Genomic DNA, 25,243 nt, shown 5'->3' on the forward strand with positions numbered 1-25,243 from the left:
TGCGGGCAGGAGCTTCCTAAGCGTGCTCACTGCGCAGCTCAGCCTCAGGAGAGACAGGAGGCAGAGTCGCCACCGCCCCCAGCAGCTGCTTGCAGACCCATCGAGGTACCAGGAGGGACCTGAAGCTGGCATGAGAAAGGCTGCAAGGAGTTGGGGCACCAGGCACCCAGACCGCCCAAGAGCTGCCCAAGAGCTCTCTCTGCAGCTCCCGTATCAGCCTCCAGATGCCCCAGCCTGGCCCTGCAGCCCAAGCCGGTCTCCCCACAGTTCCGGAGCACCTTCTGCCCCAGTCCTAGCTTTGGGGCTGGGTTCCTCCAGCCTGGACGTGTTCCCTGGGGCTCTGGGACCTCATCTTTACCCAGGGAGCTAGAGAGCAGGGAGACAGGAACCAAGAGTAGATGAGGCCTACGATCATGCTGCCACCCTGGGGAGGGTTCCAGAAGAACCTGTTTCTGGGAAACAGGAAATGCAGCCTGTGGGTCCTGTCGGCGCCCACTGCTCTCCCGGACCCACTGCTGCCCAGCCCCCTCCCTCCACCCTCCCCAGTCCTATGCTGAGCCAAGAAGGGGGCCTAAGACAGAGGCCGCACCCCTTTTGCCTGCTTCTCAGCGTTGTCTCTTCTAAGGCAGGGGACGCCTCTTTGGACAGTAGCTTCTAAGGAGCTGGCCCTCACCTGGGGGGGCTGGGCAAGAAAGTGGTGCCCACTAGGCCTGGTTCGCCAGTTTGACTTCCTGGCACCATTTCCCACTAGGTGTTCAGACACCTCACATGGGGCAGGAAGAGGCTGCCTGTGCCAAAGTGGGATGAGAAAGCAGTGTCCTCGGGGTGGCTCTCCCAGCAGGCACTGGGAGCTTCTTTCCCTGGTGGAGCCTAAGGAACGTGATGGGGAGAAGCAGGGAGCCAATGCAGAGCTAGGGAGAGACAGCAAACGCGCTAGTCAGAAAAAGCACTTTATTCCAGTATGTAGGGGAGCAGCAATCTCTGCATAGAAATTCTAAAAAAGTGTGTCAATCTCCTTTGCCTAAGAACCGGCCGCCGCTCAGGGCAGCTCATTAAACCGGGGTGGGCGCTGCGGTGTGCAGAAGACAGAACTGCTCAGGCCTTCCCGCCCTTCCCCTGGGACACACGGGTTTCCGGGGGCGCCCGGCGGAACCACTCCGACCAGGAGCCGTCATACACGGCCACATCGGGCTTGCCACAGAGGTAGGCGGCCAGGGCGATGTGGCAGGCGGTGACGCCCTTGCGGCAAGTGGCGATGAGGGGCTGCCCGAGGTCCACCTGCTTGGCCTGGAACATGGCGCGCAACTCCTCAGGGCTCTTCTCGAAGCCGTCCTTGGTCAGGAAGTCCATGAAGGGCATGTTCAAGGAGCCCCGGATGTGACCTGAGTCCAGTCCTGGAGAGGGGCAGAGGACTTGGGTTAGGGAGGGCAGGAGGAGGGCGGGGACTGGTGGGACCTGGAAGTTGTCACCAGCTACAACCAGCACAGGGAGCTTTGCAAATAGAAATAATGTCTTTGCTCTTTCTGGGGCTCAGTTTAGAGTCAGCTGCCCCTCCCCATCCCATAGTTGGTGCCCATGACTTAAGAGGCCTGCACCCCTCCCCTAAAGCCTGTCTTAAAGGAAGGATGTATGAAATCACACTGCCCAAGAAGACAGGGGAATGTACGAGGACTGGCTCAGCCGACTAGCTAACTTTTTCACTAGCTTTGCCTTGGGCAAATCATCCCACCTCTCTGTACCTCAGTTCTGACATCTGTAAAATGGACACAGTGGTACAGCCCTGTCTCACGGCATTATGGAAAACAGCAAACGGGACAAACTGCTGTAGATGCTCTGCACTGTGGTGATTGCTGAGACTGCTGTGGTGAGAGAGAAACAGAGTCTGCCCCCCATCCAGGGGGGATTAGGGCCCAACAAAGAAGACAGATGCCAGATAACTTCATCACAATCCCAACATGACATCACTCCACCTACAAGTGAACACACTGAGCTCCCGGACACAAAATGGCTCACCTCAGGCCACAGAGAGAATGAACCCCAGGCCCCTGGATTTCCTGTTAGGTGCACAGGTGTGAAAAAAGCCTGTGACCTGGTGTCAGACATAAGTTCAAATCCTAGCCCTGCCTCTTGCCGGCTGGGTGATCCCAATCAAGTCATGTCACCTCTGTGAGTCTCAGTTTCCCTGGGGGTAAAATGAGAACCAGGGTATGCCTGTGAGCAAGGGGAAAGTGACACAAGGAAAGCAGGGACTCACCCACTGCTGCACCTCTTACGGGACAGGCGCAGGCTGTGTGGTCGCTTCAGGCCCCTCCGAGGGCCTCTGAGGTTTGGAAGGAAGCAGGGTGGGCCTGGGCTGACCCTGGGGTCCTTCTAGAACTGTCTTACCCAGTGAGGCCTCTGCTAACACCGACTTCAGAAAAGCCAGCAAGAGGACCAGAGGGGATGGGCCCCAGCCAGAGCTGGCACCACCCACAGGGCCCAGGCCTGGTCAGCTGCTCAGCATGCCCAGGATGCTGCTCTTCCTCAGACACCCGCACCCACAGACACTGGGCACAGGGAGGCACTGGCTCAGGTTTGCCCCCATCTTTCGGGGCTCTGCTTCCTTCCCACATCCCACCACCACATTAAGCCTAGACCGTGGGGCAGGGCAGGGCCCTGTGATGGGAGCAGGAGGGAAAGGACCTGCCTGGTGTGAGCAAGGTATATCCTGGAGCCATCCGCCACAGCATAGAGCCAGACAGGCTCTGCCCCTCAGAGCCTCAGTCTCCCCTTCTGCTTAATGGGGAGAAAGGCCCCCAAACCTCATACACATGTGGGGAAGTTTACCCCCTGCAGATAAAAGCCCCTAAATGACCCCAGGCACACAGCAGGTACACTCAAGCCAGAAATGTCCCAGCCCCTCACCCCAAGTTCCAAAGAGGATTCCACAAGAGCTCCTCAGACTGAACAGAAGTTCAACTGGTGAATTCCAGCTTCCTATTTAAATCTCATCTTTTTTGTCTGAAGACTTCAGCCTGAGAGCAGATGAGCACTCAACCTGCTGCAAGGAGCAGCTGATCTGCCGGTTTCCAGAACTTTCTAAAGAAACTCAGCTGTACACGCTCAGCGATCAGCATGCAGGCGAGCTGAAGGGTGTTTAGACGCACGAACATTTGAACGCTGCTTGGTTTCCTCCCCTCGCACTGCAGATGAAAGAGGTCGGGGCTTCTGTGGCACTGGGGCTGCAGCCGGGGGCCTGCCTGGGTAATTTCAATGAGCAGGAGTGACCACGGCCGCTGCAGGGTGGCAGCACCAAGGTCAGCCTGGGCTGGAGCCCAGGAGCATGGCCAACTGGAAGAACGGGCCCCGGGGCTGGAGGCAGCACCTGCTGCTGCTCCCCTCCCCACCATCATCAGCGTCACAGTCACGGCAGCCCCTCCTCACCACCCTCGTACCTCCATTCTGCAAACTGGCACCAGGCAGCCCCAGTCAGCGGGTTCTCCTGGGAATTCTATCCCCCACAGCCCACAGTCCTCACAAAGCTGCGGATGTTATTTATCCTCCCATCCGTGAAGGGAAGCCCAGGCTCAGCGAGGGGAGGTAACTTGCCCCAGGACATGGGCCAAGAGTATATGAAGTCAGGTCAGCTGGGTGCCAAAGTCTGTGTTCTTTGCAACCCTCAGCCTCCTGAGAAAAGGAAGCTGAGGCAGGAGAATGGATGAGATGACCTCTCGTTCCGCCACTGCTCAGGTCTAGGAATTTGTGTTCTAGTTTTGGCAAAGAATGTATGTCAAGCTGGTGAGTTTACATTCTACAGGCCACAGATAGGTGCAGATGTTCAAGGCCAGGAGAACCTGGTTGGTCCTTTGGGCTTTCCTCCTAAAGCTGCCAGAGAATCCAGTGCTGAAAAGGAAACTACCAGAATGCTGCACAGACAGTGGCCCCAGGCCCTGCGAGGGGTGGGACCCAGGCAGCATGTTCCTTGGCTCCATGAAGCAACACCAGCAACACGGTGGTGCGGCAGTGACCTTTCCCCAGGCCCCATGTTTGCCACCGCTCACCCCACCCACAGCAGTGGCCTTGGGGAGCAGCTGGGCTTTGATGCCTGCTGCACCGGGGTCAAGGCTTGGCCACGGTGCCCTGCCGTGGCAGAGAAAACCCTTCTCGGGCCCCATGTGCAGAACAGGACCAAGCCCCGCCCACCCTGTCCCCTCCCTTTGAGGGCCATTAGGGGTCAACCCCTCCCTCAGGCAGGGGCAAAGAGATCAATGGTCACAAAAACTGCCACTGTTCTTGTCCCCATCCCTCTGACAAGGCAGGATTCCTTTTGTCAAGGGGAAGGGACCTGCTTGTGGCCACAGATACGCACCACACCCAGAGGCAAACTTAGGTCCCTCTGATTCCTACCCTGTACCCTCTACCAAAGGACCACAGGGTGGGAACACAACGCTAAGGCCCTAGGTGGGTAGAAAGTAGCCTCAGGTTTCTAAGGCCCTGTTCCCAGTTCCTCCTTGGGGTCACTCCCTGCAGGACTCTCCCTGTCCCTAAGGCCTCCCCACTGTTTTACTTCTGGAATGCTAAGGCCACAGGTGCCTCCTTTACCCCACCCAACTGAGGACCATGAACCTGGCAGAGTCATATGTACCTTTATGTCCTCAACCATTTTATATGGGAGGCAGCAAATCCTCTTAGAGAATGACGGAGGGAGGTGGTATGTCTCCTATGTTATTCTCGATGGCCCTGGACATTGAACAGTTGCTTATCTCCTCAGAACTGCAGTCACTGCTACATTTAAACAAGTGCATGCATGCCAGGTGGGTAGGGTGACAGAACTCTGATCGTTTTAGGGCAGGGAAACCCAAGGCCAAGCAACTGGATTAAGATCACAGCACAAAGCAGGTGCCACACTGAAGTGAGAATCTCTGGAGCTGTCTGGAAACTAGAGTGGGGATTGGGCCACAGAGAAGGGGTCGGACTTCAGAATTCAGGGCTCTCAGGAGATATTACCAAGAGCAGGCTATTTCTCCTCTCTGAGCCTCAGTTTCCTCCTTAAACAATGGGCACGCTATAACTGGGGCTGGCATCACTTATTTTTCCATTGGCTTCCAAGCAGGCTGGGAAACAGCTAGAGAGCTAACTCCATAGCTCATCCCCCAAGGGCAGTTCTAAGTCCCAAGGAGAGAAGGCGCCTGAACCAAGACCAGAAGGGGGCCGTGAGTGTCCGGTGCCAGGAGTCTCTGGACGGTGCCAAATGAACTTGAATCTTCTGTTCCAAACCTTCAGGGAGCAGGCCAGGCAAGGAAAGCAGGGGGCTGGAAAACGCTGGGCAAGGAGGGCAGAGTCCTGCACTCTGCTGGCTCCGTCACTAACAGTTTGTGTGGCCTTGACTGCCCTGCCTCTCTGTGCCTCAGTCTCCCGTTTGTTTCAGACCCTGCAGCTCTGAGACTACAAAATGGCTTTCCCAGCATTCTGTTCTCTCCCTCAGAGGCACACAAAGAAACAGACATTTTGCAATAAGTTAGACAAAAGGTTGCACTGGAGCAAGATCCTGCAGAGGGGCTCTGACTAGGGGAGAGCCACCCAGGAAGTGCCAGCCGCCAGTCTTGTGCCCTGCGCCCAGGAAGAGTAGAAACTGAGGTTCTCTCTGGTTAGGAGCTTCTAGAAATCAGCACTTCCTCTTCTAAGGGTGCCCCTGCCCTTCAAGTAAAGTACATCCTCCAGGCCTCCCCTTCTATCAGAAGGAACTCAAGAGCCACCTCTCGAAAGGCCTGGTAGAGGGAACTCCCTCTGAGTCCCAGGACAGTGGATGGGTCAGAATGGCATACACCTAGGTTTAGAGTACTGGTTTGAAACAAACAGTCCTGGGTGCAAATCCTGCCTCTGCCATGGAGCAAGTGGCTTAATATCCTGGCATCTACACCTTGTTGGATGGGATAATGCAGTGCCAAGCATCTGGCATGAGCTGGAAGCTGCTATTAACAACTCAGACAACTGTAAACAGACCGCAGTTGCTCAAAAAGGTTATCAAGCAGGCTGCCCTTGGCAAACACCAGTCTGGGTCCCGGGAGAGCTGGGAGGGCAGGAGCTGGGGAGTGACACTGCTGGTGGCTGCAAGGGTTTCTTAGAGACTCGAGAAGCTGGGTGTCTTGGGAGGCTTCTGTGCAGCGATGCATATGCTGGCTCAGGGGCATGACGCCCTTTGATACGCCCTAGTGCACATGGGGGCACTGGAGCGTGGGTGTGTGCACTGGCGGACACCTCTGCTGATGCTGGGTCACTTGTTAGCACGTGGCTATGGCCACACATACACAGGTCCTTGTGCACCAGAGCTGAAACAGCCTTTGGGCTTAGGTGCACCCTCTCATTTTACAGATGGAAAGACTGAGACCTATGTGAGACCTATGTGAGGGCAAAACCCAGGGAAGGTGCCAGTCATTCCTACCCCATCCTCCCATGGACCACCTACCCATCAGGACACCTACCTACTGCATCTGGCTCTGGCTCGGTGCCCAGGTACCGGCCTTGGGCCCGTGAATCCACCAGCTGGAACCTTCTAGATTGGAGGTTCTCCAGGACCTGCTCATAGGTCTTCAACAAGGAGCGGTCCAGTGTAGCTTTGAAAACAGCAGGCTCTGGGGTTGAAGGTTCGGATGTTACTGGGTGTCCCTCCTTCAGCCAGTTCCGAAAGCCACCATTGAGCACTGACACCGTGCGGTGGCCAAACACACGGAACATCCACCAGACTCGGGGAGCATAGAAGCTGCCCAGGTGGTCACCATCATACACCACCACGTGCGTGTCGTTGCTGATGCCCAGGCGGCCCACGTAATTCCCGAAGTGCGCCTCGCTGGGCAGCATCATCTCGTAGGGTGACGCCGTGTCCCGGCACTCCTCTATATCAAAGAAGGAGGCGCCGGGCACATGGCGCTCTTGGTACTCCTTGCGGGCCTCCCGGGTGCCTGGTGAGTACCAGGATGCGTCCAGCACCCGCAGGCTGGGCCCCAGCTTGCCACTCCGGAGGGACTCTGCCAACCACTTGGTGGAGACCAGAGCCCGGTAGAGCACCTGATGAACCATGGTGGCAGCTCTGTGTGTCACCTGGCGCAGGTGGGAACCAGCAAAGAGGTCTGAAAGGACTGTAGGTGCAGTGGGTGGGGCGGGGAGGAGGAGATGTTTTCCTCCCAGGCACTCACCCAGCGAGCAGTGTCAACAGCACCCCAGCGAGTCTGGGGCGAGCAGCAGGCAGGTCTGCAGACTCCCTAGGAAAGCCGGCCCCGCCCCTCCGTCCCGGTCCCGCCCCCCGCGCGGAAGAGGGTGGGGCAAAAGTTTTTGAGCTCTTGGGTTGGACAGCAGGTGGGGAAGACGCCAGGCACCCATAAGCTACAATACCCGCTCTCCGGATCCTGCCAGAAACGAGCGGTGACCAGACGCACAAGATGGGGGAAGACAGGCCTTGAAGACTTCTTCCTGGGGGGCAAAGGGTGGGCTGCGCTGGAGTCCCTGCGCGCCCTGGCCTGCGCCCTCGCCAGCCCTTCTGCGCCCTTTCTAGTCAGCCGGGACTCGCCGGCGTGCAGCCCCCGGCTCTCTGCCCACTGCCCTAGTTGGGCCTGGGGTTTCCGTGCACCCCGCCCCGCTCTCTCCACGGGGACCCTACCCTAGGCCGGAGGTGGCCCGTCGCACTCACTCGCCGGGGCGCTGCGCGAGTGCTCGCCCTGACCTCCGGAGAAGCAGGGGTGCCGAGAGCTAGAGCCGGAGCGCCCCCGGCGGCCTGCACCATCGCCCGCCACCCGCGGGGGGACCTCGCGCCGTCCGCCGCGACTCCGAGCTGCCCCCCTCGCCGCCGCTCGGCGTCCGGGCTGCCACTCCGCTCGTGGGGACCGCTCAGAGCCCCGGAGGGCTCCGGGGACGCCGGGCAGCGCGGGGGCGAAACGGGGCTGGGCGGCGCGGCGCGGGTGTCCCCCGGGCCCGGCCAGTGGAAGGCGCGGGCAGTCGCGGATACAAGGGGGTTGTGCCCAAGTTTCCTCCTTTCGGCCCAGGGCAGGTTGGTGGCGGAGGGAGCGGAGGGTGCGGGCGCGGGGAGGGGGGCGCCCTAGCGGGGCTGGGGAGCCGGGAGCCCGAGAGCGGGTTAACTGCTGCCGCCGGCTGCGCCTCGCGGGGCCTGGCACGGAGAGAGGGCGCTGTCTGGGCGCAGCGCGGGGCCCGAGCGGAGGAGTCACCCGCTAGGAGAGAGGGGCGTGCTGGGGACCCCTAACTTCGCCCGACGGGGACTCTGCCGCTGCTTGGGACCACCTGCATGGGGGGGTGGCGAGCACTGAGTGGGGTGGGGTGGAGTGACCTGGCGTCATCAGAGAAGGTAAGAAGGAGAGAGGAGGACATATAAAGCCATTTGGAGAGACGGGGAAGACAGCTGCTGACCCCGAGCCCCCCAGGAATAGAAACCCGTGGGGAATTTGCTAAGGTGAAATGAAAATAACGTTTGCACTTGCTTGGGGTGACCTTGCTGAGCACTCCGAGGGTGTTAATTAAATCTGTAAAGTCCTGCCGGGTAGGCCAGAAACTTTTTTCAGCTCAGGAGCACCAGGCAGAGGGAGATGCCCAGGGCACACAGTGGGTTTGACGGGTCTGAAGCCCACGTGGTGGGTGGGATCCTTTGTTTACCTGGCTCATATGGGACGGCTCAGGCTTCTTTACAATATTGCCTTTGTTGTTAACGACCTGTTCATTTATAAGTGTGGGGCTTGCTTTGTTTTGGTTTTTTGAGACAGAGTCTTGCTTATGCAGTTCAGGCTGGCTTTGAACTCACTATGTAGCCCAGGCTGGCCTCAAACTTTCGGCAATCCTCATTCTCAGGAGTGCTGGGATTACAGGTGTGCGCCACCATGCCCAGCAATTGAGTTTTTATAATAGCTGTTCCCCAACCAGCTGGCAAAAAAGTACCAAAATCGAGCACTGGTGCTTGCAAACCTGTGGGACACCACCTCTGTGGGCGGTGCCCTAGCCTGGAACGCTTTTTCCCTAGGGGACCTGCCCTTTTAAAATTTGGTTTTGTGCAGAAATACTTGTTACATGTTACAATTACTTGTTGTTTGTTGCATGTTGCAAGATCCAAACATTAATAAGCATTCATCCAGGGAATCTTCTAAGCTGGGAGCGCAATAGTGGGGGAGGAAAGGGTGAAGGAGGGTCAGGCTGGGGACATCCTTGAGTACCTGAGACTACCTGGTCAGCGCAGGCCATCTGGGTGCAGGGTGGGATCACACTTGGTGCAGTTTTGTGCCCCCTGAGATGGGCCTGAGACTGTCCCTTATGTCTTGGAGCATGTTATCCCTCCCTACAGGGAGCCTGGTCCACTGTGCACGCAGGGACCAGGGTCTTTTTCCTAATTTCTGTCCCCCTGGGTACAGGCAGAACCTGCCCTCCCTACCCCTCTAGAGCCCACACACCTTTGTAACAACTGCCCACCAAGCAGAGTGGGGGCAAGGTGATCTCTAACCTCTTAAATCCTGTACAGCCTTGAAATTCTCAGATTCTTGATTTGCTCCTGTGGATCCAAGGGTAACCTAAGAATAATGCAAGAAATAATAGGATTCCATGAAACCATTCTTAAAGATTATTAAAACCAGCTACATGTTTTACATTATAGTGGTGTCTCTACATTCATTATTTAAATGTCTCTGTAAGAGGTAGAGGTTGGAGGTACCATTCTAAATAATGAGCTGCGCAGGGCCCCTGACATACCCACCATCGCACAAGCAGTTAAGTGGGGGGGGGGTCCCCAAATCAGGGATATTTCTACTCCTAATAGATCCTTGGGAGGGAAAAGGAAGGATCCCCAAGAATGATAGGGGCACAGGAATTGCTGTGGTCCATAAGTGGGATCTCCAAGAAGGAGCCTGTGCCTTCTCTCAGCCTAACCCAGCTGTGGAGTAACCCAAAGATAACAAGCTTGCCCTTTCCCCACAGCCTTCTCACCCTGAAGGTCAAGCTGAAGTTCCTGTCCCCACCCCACCCCCACAAAGTCTCAAATTACTTCCTCAACTGCCTGAGTGTGCAGAGGCCTGTCCTCACCCTTAGGGCCTGGTGAAGTCCAGCGCTGGACCAAGTGGCTTCCTGAAAGCCAGCTGTGACAAAGTTGTGGTGGTGGTGGGCAGATAGCATTGCATTAAGCCCTGGTCACTATGGAGCTGGGGAAGGAGCGGGCTCAGGAACAGCCAGAGCTGCCAGTTACCTGGTTTTTAAAGGGGGCACTGTAGTACCCACTACCCAGGACTGTGGCCCTAGCATGTGGCCTGGACCACGAGGACCCTCCATCAACACTGCTTTCTAGCTAATCCTTCACCTCCTTGGCAGGACTGCCTGGCTTGCATGCGAAGCCATGCGCCCTGCTGGGGGCCCCTTTTTCTCTAACATGCACAAGGTCCTGTGCACTATCAGCCATGCAACCCCAGGGGCTGAAGTGGTCCCAGTGATTACAAAGTCTCCATCCTGGAAGGCAGAGGGCTGGTGCATCTCATGCAGGGGAGGGGAAGGAGAGGCTGTGTCTCTTGCTGCTGCCAAAATGGCCCAAGAGAAAGCTGAGGCTGGATGCAAGCTCAGCCTCTCCAGATTGCTAGGGCCAGCCAAGGATGTGGTGCTGAGCCCTTGGACTTCTGGACCAGGTCACCTAGCTTAGAGCTTGGTGCCACCAGGCGCACTTTAAGCACTTCTATGAGCCTTAATTCTCTCAGTGACAAGACCCACCCTCTTAAGATGACTGGTTCAATAAGTACTTGCTAGTCTGCTGTGCCCAGTATTGTCCTAAGGTATGGTGAGGATTAAATAGCGCACAGGAAAGACAATAAAGTCCAGCTACTGTTCCTACAGGGCGGCACCTTATGGGACTGCTTGATGACGGAGTAATGAGCTCTGACAAGGATTTGGTCCCTGCCTTTTAGGGAGGGGCTGAAACTTTGACCCTGCGTACCTTAAAGGGCCAGCTGGAGTCCACGAGGAGCCACCAGACCCTCTCCAGGGTGGCCTGGCAGGGGAAGCCTGTGTGACCAAAGTCTGTGCTAGGGCTCACCCCTAGAGGGTGTCTGCTTTCCTGGACTTTGCCCCGGAAACCACCTCACCCACTGGCACAGCCCAGGGGTGTTGCACTGTCAGTTTTGCAACCTGGGACCAGTCTCTCCCTCCCTTCGCTACTGACATCCTCCCTGTCCCGCAGGCCTGCAACCCCCGCGTCACCACCACCTCCGCCATGGCTGCCACGCAGCTCTTCCGTGCGCTCGTGTCGGCGCAGTGGGTGGCGGAGGCGCTGCGGGCCCCACAGGCCGGCCGGCCCCTGCAGCTGCTGGATGCGTCCTGGTACCTGGCCAAGCTAGGCCGGGACACAAGACGCGAGTTTGAAGATCGCCACATCCCGGGTGCCACTTTCTTTGACATCGACCACTGCAGCGACCACACTTCGCCCTATGACCACATGCTGCCCAGCGCGGAGCACTTCGCAGAGTACGCGGGCCGCCTGGGCGTGGGCGCCACCACGCACGTTGTGGTCTATGACACCAGTGACCAGGGCCTCTACTCAGCACCACGCGTCTGGTGGATGTTCCGTGCCTTCGGCCATCACGCGGTGTCTCTGCTGGACGGCGGCCTCCGCCATTGGTTGCACCTGAATCTTCCGCTCAGCTCTGGCAAGAGCCGCCCTGTGCCCACCGAGTTCAGCGCCCGGCTGGACCCCACCTTCATCAAGACCTATGAGGACATCAAGGACAACCTGGAGTCCCACCGCTTCCAGGTGGTGGATGCCCGAGCCGCCGGCCGCTTCCGCGGCACTGACCCGGAGCCCCGAGACGGTACCGGGCTGCGGAGAGGAGTGGGAGGTTCCGGGGGGCAAGGTGGGGGGCTGAGCCTCACTCACTGTATTCCTTAGTGGGGTGATGCTGCTGCTGGTCCCTCCCTCCTCGGCTTTGAGCAGTGACCACCGCAAGTGCATTGGGAATCCAGGATGCCATTTCTAAGTGTGAAAACCCAAGCTGCCCCCAGCACTACGGTGCTTGTGTGCCGTCCCTACAGAATGATGGGGGGCTGCTCTCAGTTAGGTCTGGGCAGTAGAGCCTGAGTTGGTAGAGCAGGAGGAAGAGGAGACTGAGGCTGAGGCAGGAAGGAATCTCAGGAGCATAGCTTGGGGAGAAGAAACATAAGGTGCACCAAACAGGGTGGTTGCTGCCCCCAGCCTGCTGGAGCTGTCTGCTTGGCACTCGGTTTTCCCAGGAAAAAACCCTAGGAAAACCTGGTAGAATATGGGAGGGGTCCCCACAAAACTGACCTTAGTGGCCGGGTCCCCCCACCTCCCTACCTGTTCTCTGTACCTGTAGGTTCTGGATTATGGCTTTAACCAGCCTCAGATCAAAAATATTTGGGGAAAAAAATTTTGTCTATATTGAAGGTGTGCAAATCTTTTTCCTTGTTTGCATCCCCTAAATGACACAATATAACAACCATCATTTTTTTTGGTGGTACAGTGGGAGAGAATTTGAACCCCATCTTGGCACTGAACTATAGCCTACGCCCACCCTGCTTGAGACAAGTTGCCTAGGCTGAGCTCACACTTGCAATCCTCCTGCCTTAGCCTCCCAACCTGCTGGGGTCACAGGTGCACACCACCACACCCGGCTACTTACATGCCATCTACAGTGTGTTAGATATTAAAAGTAGTTCAGAGGTAATGTAGGTGTGTGGGAGGATGGGCTTAGGTAGATGCAAATAGTGCATCATTTTAAAGAAGGGACTTGGGCATCCATGGATTTTTACCTTTGGGGGCTTCTGGAACCAACTCCCACAGGTAGCAAGGACCAACTGTGCTGTCACTGCACAAAGGAGGAAGAGCCTGGGATGCCCAACTTATCCAAGATCTCAGGAAACAGCCCAGGGGGAGTTCGAGCATGTCCCCTTAACCACAGAGAGAAACCAGTAATTCTTCCACTGTGTCTATCAAGCCTGCAAGGGCCCAAGGAACTGCCGTCCAGGGCCCCAGGGCCCAGATGGGGCCTGTGTGCTTCCAGAGTTCTTGGGGACACCCTATCCTGAGTAGGGATGGGTGTGTAGATGGCCTCAGGGCAAGGACAGTCCCCAATCACAATCGGATCCCCAGCTCAGCCCCTCAGGGTGGAGCAACATCAGGCAGCCAGGCCCCAGATCTGGGTTTAGCACCTGGCTCCAGGTCGCACCCACTATGTGACACCCAGCAGGTCACCCAACCTCTCTGACCCAAAGCTCTGTGTAGTTACAAAGAGAGCAGTAACAGAGAGCAACGACAGGGGAGGGGCAGAGAGAGTGAGTGTGTAAAGCACTTGGCTCTGTTTGCACACTGCTAAGCTGCATTCCAGAGATGGGCAGTGATAGCATTAATAATGCGTCTCTGGCCTGACTCTTAGGAGACACTTAATCACAGGTCCCTCTATCCCACTGGCTCATCCAATAAGGGAGCTGGTCCCCCCCACCCCGCCCCCTGCCACTGTCCACAGGCCTGCTGTCAGGTGTAAGCCTGAGTCACAGGTGCCCAGGGCTCCTGTCATCTCTGTGCCTGCTCCACTGCCCCTGGCCTGGCCAGGTGCACCTGTAATTTGACACCTGCGTCCAGCAGGGCAGAGACCCCCTGGTGGGGATCCAGGTGCAGGGAAGCCTTGACTTCACAGCTGTTGCCCTAGCTTAGGGCTCGCTCTTTGTCCCTGCTGTGCGCTGAGCTCTGTGATGTGTGGACCAAGCGCAGTTTCTGCATCGGGTAGATAGAGACCCACAGCCCACTCCTGTCTCTCTGAAGATAGAGACCAATGTAGATTAGCAGCTTCCTTAGGGCCACCATCCACTGTGCAGGGAAATTGAGGCAGAAGGTGCCCTGGAGCCCTGCTCTAGTGTCCGAGCGGCTCAGATTCAAGTCACCAACAGTGAGGGTTCATTTTGCTTTAAGTCTTGGTCCTCCCATGAAAATGCAACTATGATGAAACACCTGCTGATAGAGGGGGATAACACAATAATTAATGGCTCTCTGCCCCTGCCCGGGTCCTCTTCTCCCTACTCCAGCCTGAACAGTCTTTTAAGTTTGACATCTGAGCCAGGTGTGGTGGTGCACACCTGTAATCCCAGCACCCTGGGAGGCTGAGGCGGGAGGATCATATGTTCAAACCAAGCCTGGGCATTTTAGCAAGTCCGTGTCTCAAAAGAAAAAATTAAAAGGGCTGAGGATGTAGCTCAGAAATAGAATACCCCTGGATTCGATCTGCACTAGGAGGAAGGAAGGAAGGAAGGAAGGAAGGAAGGAAGGAAAATTTGATTTCTTTTTGTTTGACGGTAAAGCCTCACTCCAGCCCACTGAGACAGTCTGGTCCTCTGCCTCCCTCTGTCTGGCCCTTTGCCATGATGCCCTTTCTCCCCTCCACGCACCGTGCAATCCCTGCCCCCTTAGATTCCCTGTGCCTGGGATGCCCGGCCCAGACCCAGAACCTGGCTGACCGCTCTTCACCTGGAGACGCCCAGCCCCTCCCCAGGCAGCGTGGCCAGCCTCCAGGAGCCCCGGCTTCAATCCTCTGCCTCTTCCTAGCCAAGCCTTCTCTTAGTGCCTTGTTCTCTGCATTCGTACAAGGGGTGGGGAGTTTGGGGGACTCTTACAGTTGTCCGGTCATTGCTGTCTGCCCTGCTAGATTCATATGCCTTGCCTACAGTTGCCACAAATCCTAGCGGGATGGGAGTCACACGTATCCTCTGTCCCCTGGACACACAAGTCAGAACACCTGGGTCCCAGTGGGGCCGTGGTGGTATCTTCATTTTCAGCTCAGACTCCAGCCTGGAGTTTGCTAGATCTGCTGGTCCTGGGTGGTTCGTGCCCTCAGCATCACTGACAGTGCCATGGGACCCGCCTCACTGGTGCCCTAGTTTCACGGTTGCGAGGATGAAATGAGGTGCTGTGGACAGAGGGTTTGCTAGTGTGGGAGCTCTGGGCACCGGAGTGCCACAAACACAGTGCCCTCCGTGCTGCCCTTCTGCTGCAGGCATCGAGCCCGGCCACATCCCCGGCACTGTGAACATCCCCTTCACGGAATTCCTGACGGAGGAGGGCCTGGAGAAGAGCCCCGAGGAGATCCGACACCTGTTCCAGGAGAGGAAGGTGGACCTGTCCCAGCCCCTGGTGGCCACGTGTGGCTCTGGCGTCACAGCCTGCCACGTGGTGCTGGGGGCCTACCTCTGCGGCAAGCCCGACGTGCCCGTCTACGATGGCTCCTGGGTGGAGTGGTACATGCGTGCCCAGCCCGAGAACATCATCTCTGAGGGTCGGGGGAAGACCCACTGAGGCTGGAGGGGACACGGGCCAGCTCAGCTGACACCCGGCCGCCAGCGGTGCACAGCCTGGTAGGCCTGACTCTGTTTTGTGTGAGTGTTTACCATCATCTAGTTCAGATGACGTTTGGGGTGACACCTGAGAAATTAGTACTCGTGGGGTCCCAGAGGAGGCAGGAGAAAGGTGACACAGGCGCAGGAAGGGCCAACAGGACACAGAACTGCTCCTAATGGTGCTAAGCTGGGGCCCCGCCTTGCTTCCATTTTACAGTTGAGGAAATAAAACAGCCAAGTGTGAAATCCTTGTAGCTGTGGGGCTGCCTGATTCTCCTCAGGAGTGAGGGTTCCCGCACACCCAGCAAAGGTGGCTCAGAGGAGCCTCGGGTCTTGGGGATCCTGTTCCTACTTCCTGAGCAGTGCTGGGGGCCAGAGCCCCCTGTGCCTATGACTGGAATGCTCCCTAGCAAGCAGTCCTCCGCCCGCCCCATAACCCTCCAGGCCTCTCTCTGGCTTCTAGATGAATTCTGCTGTGACTTGGCCGCCTCCATACAGGTCAACTGTATGTCTGCTTTCAAGAAGGAGATGGGCCCAAAACCTGCAGGAGGCTCCCCTGGCACTGCCAGGATGTCCAGGGAGGCTCCCCTGGCACTGCAGGCTGAGTCAAGCCAACCTGCAGCAGGACCTGGCCCTAAATCTGGGAGCTCATGTTTGCAGGCAGGGTGAGCCTGGGGGGGCAGGCTTCCTGCTCGTGGACCCCAGGCTCGCTCTGCTTCTGTGTGTGTCCTCTGTGCAGAGGTGGACACAGGTGTCTGCGTCCTGGTGCCGCCTCATTAGGGCCTGGGCCACCTGACCCCATCTTCCTGGATGCTATCTCAGCAGCAGAGGAGCAGCAGCCTGTCTGTTGTTACTGGGAGAAACCTTAGAAGGGACCTTGGCTTTTCTCTCCTTCCAGAGAGGACCATGGCTTACCCAGGGGCATTTACAACATAGCTGGGGCCCAGTCCAGGTTCCTAACTGACTTGATTCTTCTCCCTCTTCCAAGTCCTCAGGGACAGGGAGGGAGAGCCAACCCCTCTGAGCCTCAGTCTCCTCATCTATGAAATGGGAACATGTCTGCTTCAGAGAAAGGGAAATCAGACAAGAATCTGGCCCAGAGCCCCACACAGCTCTCCTTTTCCTAGACTGGCTTTCCCAGACTCAGCCACCCCACAGACATCAGACTGGGGAGCTCACTGTGGAGGGGGCACGGGGCCTGCACAGTTGGTGCTTAGCATTTCTGGCCTCTATCACTGGATGTCAGTAGCACTGCTCAGTTATGACAACCGTAGGCATTTCCAGTCAGCGCCCAGTGTCCCCTGGGGGGAGCAAAAATCACCCCCAGTTGAGAACCACTGCTCCAGGGGCGAATGGAAGTTGACCACAGCAGCCAGGAACAGTGTAGGCAGGGAACCCCAATATGGAAGGGGCTCCCTAACCCTCATCCTGAGCCCCTCCCCCTGGGGCTGGATATAGCAGGTTAGGAACCCTCTCCCTCCTGCCCCCTCAGATGCACCTTGCTTTCTCTCCCCAGACTGTCTCTGTGTCTGCCGGGAGACACATTTGTCCACAAATACACGGGAGCTTCTCATCTGCCTTCCCGCCTTGGCCATGCCACATGGGGCTGCCTGACCTTGGACTGGCTGCTAACCCTCTCTGGGCCTTGGTTTCCTATCTTTCAAATGGGCATAATCACACCTTCCTTGAGCAGTGGGAGGGTTAATGAGATAACTCACAGAAACTGTTTAGGCTGGTGCCAGGCGCAGAGTAAACAAGTACTGTCATTATTTTTAAAGGGTTTTTACGAATTCAGCATGTTACGTGCTTTCTGTACTTTGGGTACGGGGAGGAGAGAAGAATGGATACAAGAATTGTACCACTGCCTTCGAGAAACTTCCAAGCCAAGAGAAGCCAGTCCTTCCCATCATGTTTACAGAGAGGGAAGTTTACAGTGAAATGCTCTATTTTACAACAGACTGACTTTACAGGAGAGAACATGAGCTCAGAAAGGTTGAGCAGTTTGCATAAGGACACACAGCTAGTCTGGAAGGACCCTACCTGGAGTTAGGATTCTCAGGGTGGGAGTCTTTCTGATGGGCCTCGCCTGTGAGGGTTTCCAGATTTGGGTACACAGAGAGTGGAGTGTTTCCCCAGCTGCACAGAGAGCCCTTGAGCAAGGGGATTTAAGCAGGCGGTTTGAGTCGGGCTCCTCCCAGAGCCCAGCTCAACCTCCAAAATGGAAACCTAGGCTGATGGGAGTCTGGCTTATTTTTCTCTCTGATGCGGTCCTGGGCAGATGTGGACAGGTTCAGGGGAACAGAGGAGCCAGCTGTGCCTTCCCAGAGTGCTTGGAGCTTCGCTGTAGCCTGGCGGCAGCTTCCAGCAGGGACTCAGGGCTGCGCCTGAGCTGTCTTGCACCACCGCCCCCACCACCACCCCGAAAGCCTCAGCTTCCGGAATAATAAACCCCGTCTCTGCAGGGCCACAGTTGGGCAGCACCCGCCCCACCCACTGTGCATCCCAGCCAGGAATTGCCACACCAGGCAGTGAAGATGGCGAAAGTTTTGGCAAATATTTGCTGAGCAGCCCTCTGCCCGAGGGATGGTAGAAGTGCACTTCCTAACCTTGCTGAACCAGCTGCACCAGAACCTCTCCGCTCTCTGGATTGCTGCCGCAGGGACCATGGTCCAGAGCCCCTGGGTGCTGAATAATGGGTCTGTACAGTGGTTGGGTCCCAGGGCTATGGAATCAGCTTAGCATCAGGTTTCCAGAGGCCTGTCTCCGAGAGCCTTCCTTCTGGACCTCAGTCTTCTCATCTGACAAATGGGAGCAAACTTGGTCCTGCCAAGAACAGGGTGGCTGTGATGTAGGGTAGGTAAAGCTGAAGACCATGGCAGGTGTCCCTCCTACAGGAAGAGCCTCAGCTATAGAAGCACAGGGGAGCTTTACTACTGGAGCTTTATTATCTGTAATTCACAGAGAATTAGTCATTCAGGGGAACATAAAATGTTGAGGCTAGATGACGGCTGTAGTGGGTTAACGTACGAACCTGTGAGGGGGTGTGACTACCCAGACGTCCTTCTGGTTCTGGTTCAGGCTTTGCCACACAGTGGTACCTACAGGGGCTGCTTGTCCCTATACCCTGCGGCCCCCACTCTTAAGACGTCGCAGCGCCTGAGTCCTTGGTGCCCTGACCTTGCTGGCCGTACTTCCCATTTAAGGTCTGTTCTCCAGGGTCCTGTCCCTCCACACACCCCTCCATCTGCTCCTGGGTGGGCCGCCCCTCACTGCGTGCTGCCACCCATGCCAACTACACCGTTGAGCCGGATCTGGACCTGCTGCCTCCTGATCTGAGAGCCTTACAGCTGCTGTCTGCTGGACCCCAGCTCCACTCTGCCCCTCATCCTCTCTCCAGCTCAGCATGCACAGCCACCACCGAGAGGCTGCCTGCACCTGGTGGCGACTCTGCCTCCCTTCCCCACTGCCTGTCCGCACGGGGTCCGGAACTTCCACCTGTTCCCTACTGCCCCAGTCCAGGTTGCCCACCTACCCCACGTGCCCCAGAAACAAGCAGATGTGGCCTGTCTCACCTGGAAATGCTGGCGACCACCCTCACCGGTCCCAGAGAGGCAGCCCTGCCTGGGCAGAAGAAGAGGACAGACAGACAGACCCTACGAGGCAGGCAGCAAGGGCTCACACTGCAGCCCCCAGAGCCCCCAGCCTCCTTGGCTGTGGGCATGTGCAGCTGCCTCAGTTTCCTCATCTGTGGTATGAGGGTGTGAGTTGCTATGGGGATGGAATGATCTGCTTCGTACAAAGTGCTAGGATCAGAAGCTGGCAGAGTAACTGCCCCGTAAGTCAAAGCCCCCACCACTACTGTCCGCCCCTGTCTCAGCACCCGCCTCCTTGCTGGGCTGTGAGCCCCTGTGGGGTGAGATAACACTCACAGTCCTCTTCCTGGCACCACGCCCTGACTGACGTGGACAGGGCCAGTGAACGTGCGATGTGGACCTGGATATGCTCTTAGGGCTACAGAAGGCATTAGTGATCCCTCCTATGCACTGAGCACTTTCCATGGACCAAGAAGGATGCTAAGTGCTTTGCATCCACTTCCTCCGACCGCCCTGAGAAACTGTTGTAATCGTTCTCCACTGCACAGGTAAGAAGGCTTCAATAAATGATAAACCAGGTGCTGCACACAGGAAGATTGGGTTGTATTATGCATAGGGCGGGTACGATAACTACTGGGCTTCCATGTGCTACAGGACAAGATTGATTTTGGTTTTTCTCCGGTACCGGGAACCGAACTCATGACCTTGCGCTTGCGAGGCAGGCGCTTTTGCCACTGAGCTAAATCCCCAGCCCCAGGACAAGATTGAGAAAGAAATCTGAGAAAAGGGAGAGCAGTTCTCTGAGGGGAGGGGCAGTGCATGAGCCCCCTCCAGACGCACTCACTCACACACATGCTCACACACATACACACACGCACATCGATGACCACACCTTTGCTCCCAAATGAGAGCTAAAGCAACCAGGGGCTAATTCATTTGCCTGACTGGATACCTTTCTCCAGGACTCGTTCAGAGAAGAAGGAGGAAAAAGATGCCTTCTCTGTAAACAAACAAAAACAGTCACGCTTGGTAGAGAACAATGTAAGCAACCAGACAATCACCAGGGCGCCAAAAACTGGGTGCCATAACTAGTTGCAAGCATCAGCTAAACTGCAGCAGGCCCAGAAGAGGTGGGCAGGGCCTCCGGGAGTCCCTAGGTGAGCCAGGGCCGGGGGAGGTGAAGTGGGGAGGTTAATGTACCCAGAGGCTGGCCGCTGTCCTCCACTCCCTCTGGTTCCTGCTTTGCAGGCTTTCCCCATTTCCGGTCCGTGAAAGGCTTGCCCATCCACCTCAAGCCCATTAGGAAAGTGGCTCCAGGAGGGTAAAGGGGGTGTGGGGAGGCCAAGGGCTTAGAGAGCAGGGCAGAGGCTCTGGGCTCACATGACACATGCTGACCCATAAACAGAGCCTCATACAGGACGGGGATTTAAGCTGCCTGCTTTGCCTGGTCGGCTTTAAAAGAAAGGAAACAAACAAAATATGTAGAAATGGGTTCTGTTTGCCTCCGTTTCTTTCTTTCCCCGGGGAGCCCCGCGGTGAGGGACTCAGGGAAGGAATTCAGGTCCGGGTTACACTTGCTCTTCTGACAGGCTGGGCTGCACACGCGGCAGCAGAAGTGGAAGTAAAGTGCAGAGCCTGACGTAGGAGCCTGAGATGCGTGACTGGCAGGGAGGGGCAGAGACTAGAGGCAAGAGCTACTGTAGGCCAGTGGGAAGCTCCCAACCAGCTGCTCTGGGGCCCTCTGTGAGCAGAGCCAGAGAGCATCTAGGATCACATGGGGCCCCAGCACGCCCTCCCTCAGGCTGCTCACTTCCCACCCCCACAACCAGTTCCGGGAGTTCCTGGCTGCCTGCCTGCCCTCCCTAGGTCCTGCATTCATGTCTAGCTTCTGCTATCTAGACTCAGGGACCCCTGGCATGACCCAGGAACCCATCTGCTCTGGCCACACCAGCTGCCACCTACACATGCGTGCCAGCCTCCCTTAGAAGCTACCCTCTTCCTCCTCCCCTCTAGCATGGACCACGCCAAGAGCCACGAAAAAGTAGGCAAGATGGGAAGACACCAAAAAGCCCAGAGGGAGGCTCTGCCAGTCCTCAGCAGAGGTGCTGGTACCGGGCTGGGACCCCAGAGGTGGGAGGGAGGGCAGAGTAATCAGTGTGGGGTGACCTGGGGCAGAAAGAGCTAGAAAGTGGCTTTGGAACGGGGATCTTTCAAATGCCAGCCTGGAGGGTGGGTACAGGAAGGAGCAGGGCTGCAGCCTGGCAGGGGGGATTGGGTGGAGGATCCCAGAGCCCACTGTGGGCACACTGGGCATGGCTGTGTTGGGCCAGCTGGCAGGTTCAGAGCTGGGCAATAGAGGATGAGCTAGAGTGTCACTAGAGGAAGCCACCTGCCCGCCAGTGGCAACAGTAGTATCCAGACAGTAGTTGCAATAACTGAGCTCTGAGTTACTGCCATACTCACTCACATGCCTGCTGCTCTTTTAAAAAGTGGCCACAAGAAATATTTATTGAAGACCCCCAAATAGCATAGTAGAATGGGCAGCTAGAGGAAGCTGCGGACTCACTATTTCTAAATAACTGGTGTAGGGGCTGGGGATTTAGCTCAGCGGCAAAGTGCCTGTCTGGCAAGCTCAAGGTCATGAGTTCGATTCCTGATACCAGAAGAAAAACAAAACAAAACAAACAAATAAATAAATAAATGGTGTATATTTATTTATTTGTCTATGCACTGTACCCACTGAGCTCCACGCCCAGTCCCTCTAAATAAGTGGTTTTTTAAAAATACATTATTGGCTGAAGAGACAAGACCTAGAATTGGAATAAATTTCCCCAGCATGACCTTAATTCCCTGAATATGCTTCCACTGGGCGTGACACCAAATGGCTGCATGATGTTCCACTCATCCTGTGCTGCCCACCGTCAAATACGCTGGTGTTAGCGTACAGCTCTGCAAGTGTTCATAACACACACAGTCATGTGACCACAACCCCGTCAGGATGCAGAATTTGTTCTCCTCCAAGTTTCCCCCGTCCTTTCTAGCCATCCCCTCTTTACGCCCCAGATCTCTTGATACCACTGGTCTACCTTCTAGTTCTATAGATTTGACTCTTTCCGAGAGTCCAAAGACTGGGACCGCACAACAGGAGCTTTTGGAGACTGCCGTCTGTTTCCTTCCACAGCATTCACCTGAGATGCGCTCACACGGCTTCGCCTATCAGCATCGCGTTCTTTCTTCTCGTAGGTATTTCCCACGGAATGCAGGTACCAGGATTTCTTAATCCCGGTGGAGCGTGTTTGTTTGTTCCTAGTGCTGCACAATTACAAATAAATGTGTTTCAAGCCTTCAAGTAGAAGACTCTTGGTGAACATAAGTTTTCACTTTGCATTCCAATTATTTTTGCCCAAAATTACAAATAGTACAGTAATGAAGATATTCCAAACCATTTGCCCCCATTAAAGGATGTAATATTATCAGCTTAAATTCCTATAAAATCAGTCAATCAGTAATCTTCGAAATACTATATCTTGGAAATAGGGCATTTGTGAATTTCCCAGGGTGCACTGGCTGAGCGTGTAGAGGGTGGCAGAAATAAGATAAGGCAAACTTCAGCAAGTTTTTACCCCCAACGTTTCTGCTCAACACCAAAATGATGTGTCTGAGAGATCGCAGTCCTTTTTCTTTTTGGCTTTTTGAGGTAGGGTCTCACTACGTAGTCCAGGCTGGCCTTGAACTCGCTATGGAGCCCAGGCTGGCCTCAAACTCATGGCAGTCTTCCTGCCTTAGCCTCCTGAGTGCTGAGATAACAGGGATGCGCCACCACACCCAGCATCACTCCCTCTCTTTCAACACTAATGGAAGTCCACTGCTGGTGGCCTCCAGGAGCAAGGCACAGAGCCTGTGCTTATCTCCACTATGAATTCATTCTATGACAGTGCAGGCATTTGGCTTTCGGCAAGCTCAGGATGAGCTGGAACAAGCTACATAAACTAAGTGCCATCTCCACTGACCCCAGCCAAAGCAGGATGACTTTATCTTGACAGAAAAGAAACAGCAAATCCAGTTGCGCAGAAGGCAACGAGGACCTGCAGCGACTCAGCCGAGTGTTTCCTGATTCCTCAGGTCTCAGGTGTCAGCCTGCTCCTGTTTGTTCTTTGACACTGTTCTTTTTTTCTCATTCTCTGCCATTCTGACTGCTTTGGGGCTACTGTGGGAAAGCCTTCCTTCTACTTTTCCTGGCTAGAAAGGAGGCATTAGGGTTCTAGCTGTGAGCAAAGCCTCCAAACTCCCCCACCTGGAGGAAGGACCCATGGAGAGAAATCTCGTTAATGAAGCTTGACACCTGTTAGACTGCTGGGGACCCCAGAAGAGGAGAGTACCTGTTTGCCATTAGGAGACGAGGTCTTCCTCTAAGTTCTCTTTTGCTCCGCAAAAGAGTGGCTCACACATGTCACAATGATTCTGACGTACGGTCCTTCCCACAGCAAGCAGCTCTTGGTTGATGGATTTCTCCCAGAATGCCATATTCCTGGACCATCCAGTGTGTAGACGTTGGTGACTGGCTTTGATCAGGTAGCATCAGCTCTTTGGGATTCATGATGCTACCATCTATCAGGGCGCTTTCTGGAGCACAGTATTCCACACTGTAATTATGCCAAAACATGTCTGTCCACTCACTAACAGATGGAGACTTAGTATTTTCTAATCTGGGCAATGTATGAGAATTCTCATCGCTCTACATCCTTGCTGAAATATGGGGCAGTCAGTTATCAACCTGTGAGGCTGCAGAGTGGCTCAGCACAGCCCTTCTCTGCAGGCACAGAGAGCACAGCAGTGTGACACCCTGGGCACCTTGCACGCTGAGCTCCAGGGTGACCGCCCCCTCCCCACATGGTGGTGGCAGTGTGATTCACCATACAGAAGTGATGGGACTGTGACTTGCAGCCTAGCACACTCCAGAGCTATTTTCCTTGGGTTGGGACCTGGGGAAGTGGTGCCTGACAAGCTACAGGTGGGTGGGACGGACTGGGGTGCAATGGAACTGAGCTTCCGCCTATGCCTGGGTTTTATGCAGACCAAGAAGAAGGTCTTGAAGGAGCTGGACCAGAGCGCACCACGGTGCATGGAGAACAGGGAGCAGGGGTTTGAGCGGTGTTCGCAGTTGGAGGAGAAGTGGCTGTGCTTCTTCTGGGAGGCTCTGCTAGTGATGCAGCAGCACCTGGACCTGCCACACACAGCCATGAGGATATCTCTGGGGCAAGAAATCAAGTCCCAGTGGAGTCAGAACACTCAGTGACAGGTCCTGTGCTGCAGGCCTGGGGTGACACTTTGCCAGAGCTGCAGCGCTGAGGCTGGGGCTGAGGGGACTGGCTGCTGCACTGAGCCGCCTGTCCCCTGTCCAGCGGCTGGCTGGGGTGGTGCCCTGTGGCCTGGGGAAAGCGTGGTAGACCAGCTGGCCGCTACCTGGGCAGATAAGGTGGGGCTTGTGCTGCCAGCTCTGCCCATGGATCTGGACAGGAAGTGGGCGCTGCGAGTTCTGAGCACAGCTGGGAGCCAACACAGCGGGGTTTGGGGATCTACCTGGGAGAGAGGGCTCTGCCCAGAATGGTCCTTCTCATCCTCACTGCCAGCTTGGCCTTGACTTCTCAGGGGTTCTAGGCCCCAGGGAAAGCGCAGGCCCTGTGAGACTCGGCTCCACATTGTGACACAAGAGCCATGTTCTCTCTTCTGTGCTAGTCCCAGCTTTGGGCCCTAGAGGCCTGTACGAGGCCAGAGGTCCATACTGACAGGTGTTGCTTCTGTAGCCCATGTGGCAGAGTGGTTGAGAAACAGGTCACAGGTTAAGACTTGTGGTTCATAAGCAATTACATTCCCTTTGCTCTCATCTTTATAAAAGCAACAAAAAGCAATAATATCACATGGCCACTCTGCCATCATTCGATTAAGCTTGGGTTGTTCCTATTGATGAGGAAACTGAGGCTGGAGAGATTCAGAGACCTTCGTGCTACCTGACAGTGGGCAAGGGACAGGGCTGGGACTGTCCAGCTCTTCTGAGTGTGGTGACCCCTCTATCATGAGTACAGGCACATTTGTCTCTCTTAGTTTAGTCCTCTTGGGGCTGGGACCTACCCGGGGGTAGGTGGCCAAGTTGCTTCTGCTTGTGCCCACCTGCCTCCAATCCCCTGTGTTAATCACTTCCCTCTGTGTGTGTGTCTTGTCCAAATTTCTCCTATCTTCTGTCTTAGTTACTTTTCTCTCATTGCTGAGACAAAATACCTGATACCTAGAATTAAGGAAGGGAAGGT

The 25,243-nt window shown here is 55.8% G+C and overlaps 2 protein-coding genes across 2 annotated transcripts; one reads left to right on the forward strand and one right to left on the reverse strand.

Moving 5' to 3' along the window:
• Positions 1 to 934: 934 nt before the first annotated feature.
• Tst (thiosulfate sulfurtransferase (rhodanese)) lies at positions 935 to 7,357 on the reverse strand. Its single transcript, XM_005379180.2, has 2 exons — positions 6,462 to 7,357; positions 935 to 1,394 (listed from the first exon to the last, which is right to left on the reverse strand). Exons 1-2 carry the CDS (start codon positions 7,054 to 7,056, stop codon positions 1,096 to 1,098), a joined length of 894 nt encoding a protein of 297 aa, XP_005379237.1. The 5' UTR covers positions 7,057 to 7,357; the 3' UTR covers positions 935 to 1,095.
• Positions 7,358 to 11,114: 3,757 nt separating this feature from the next.
• On the forward strand, positions 11,115 to 15,599 carry Mpst (mercaptopyruvate sulfurtransferase). Its single transcript, XM_005379183.2, has 2 exons — positions 11,115 to 11,813; positions 15,006 to 15,599. Exons 1-2 carry the CDS (start codon positions 11,219 to 11,221, stop codon positions 15,302 to 15,304), a joined length of 894 nt encoding a protein of 297 aa, XP_005379240.1. The 5' UTR covers positions 11,115 to 11,218; the 3' UTR covers positions 15,305 to 15,599.
• The last annotated feature ends 9,644 nt before the right edge of the window (positions 15,600 to 25,243 follow it).

The sequence above is a fragment of the Chinchilla lanigera genome, unplaced genomic scaffold (assembly GCF_000276665.1).
Source record: "Chinchilla lanigera isolate Chin_1 unplaced genomic scaffold, ChiLan1.0 scaffold00012, whole genome shotgun sequence".
Taxonomy (NCBI): Eukaryota; Metazoa; Chordata; class Mammalia; order Rodentia; family Chinchillidae; genus Chinchilla; species Chinchilla lanigera.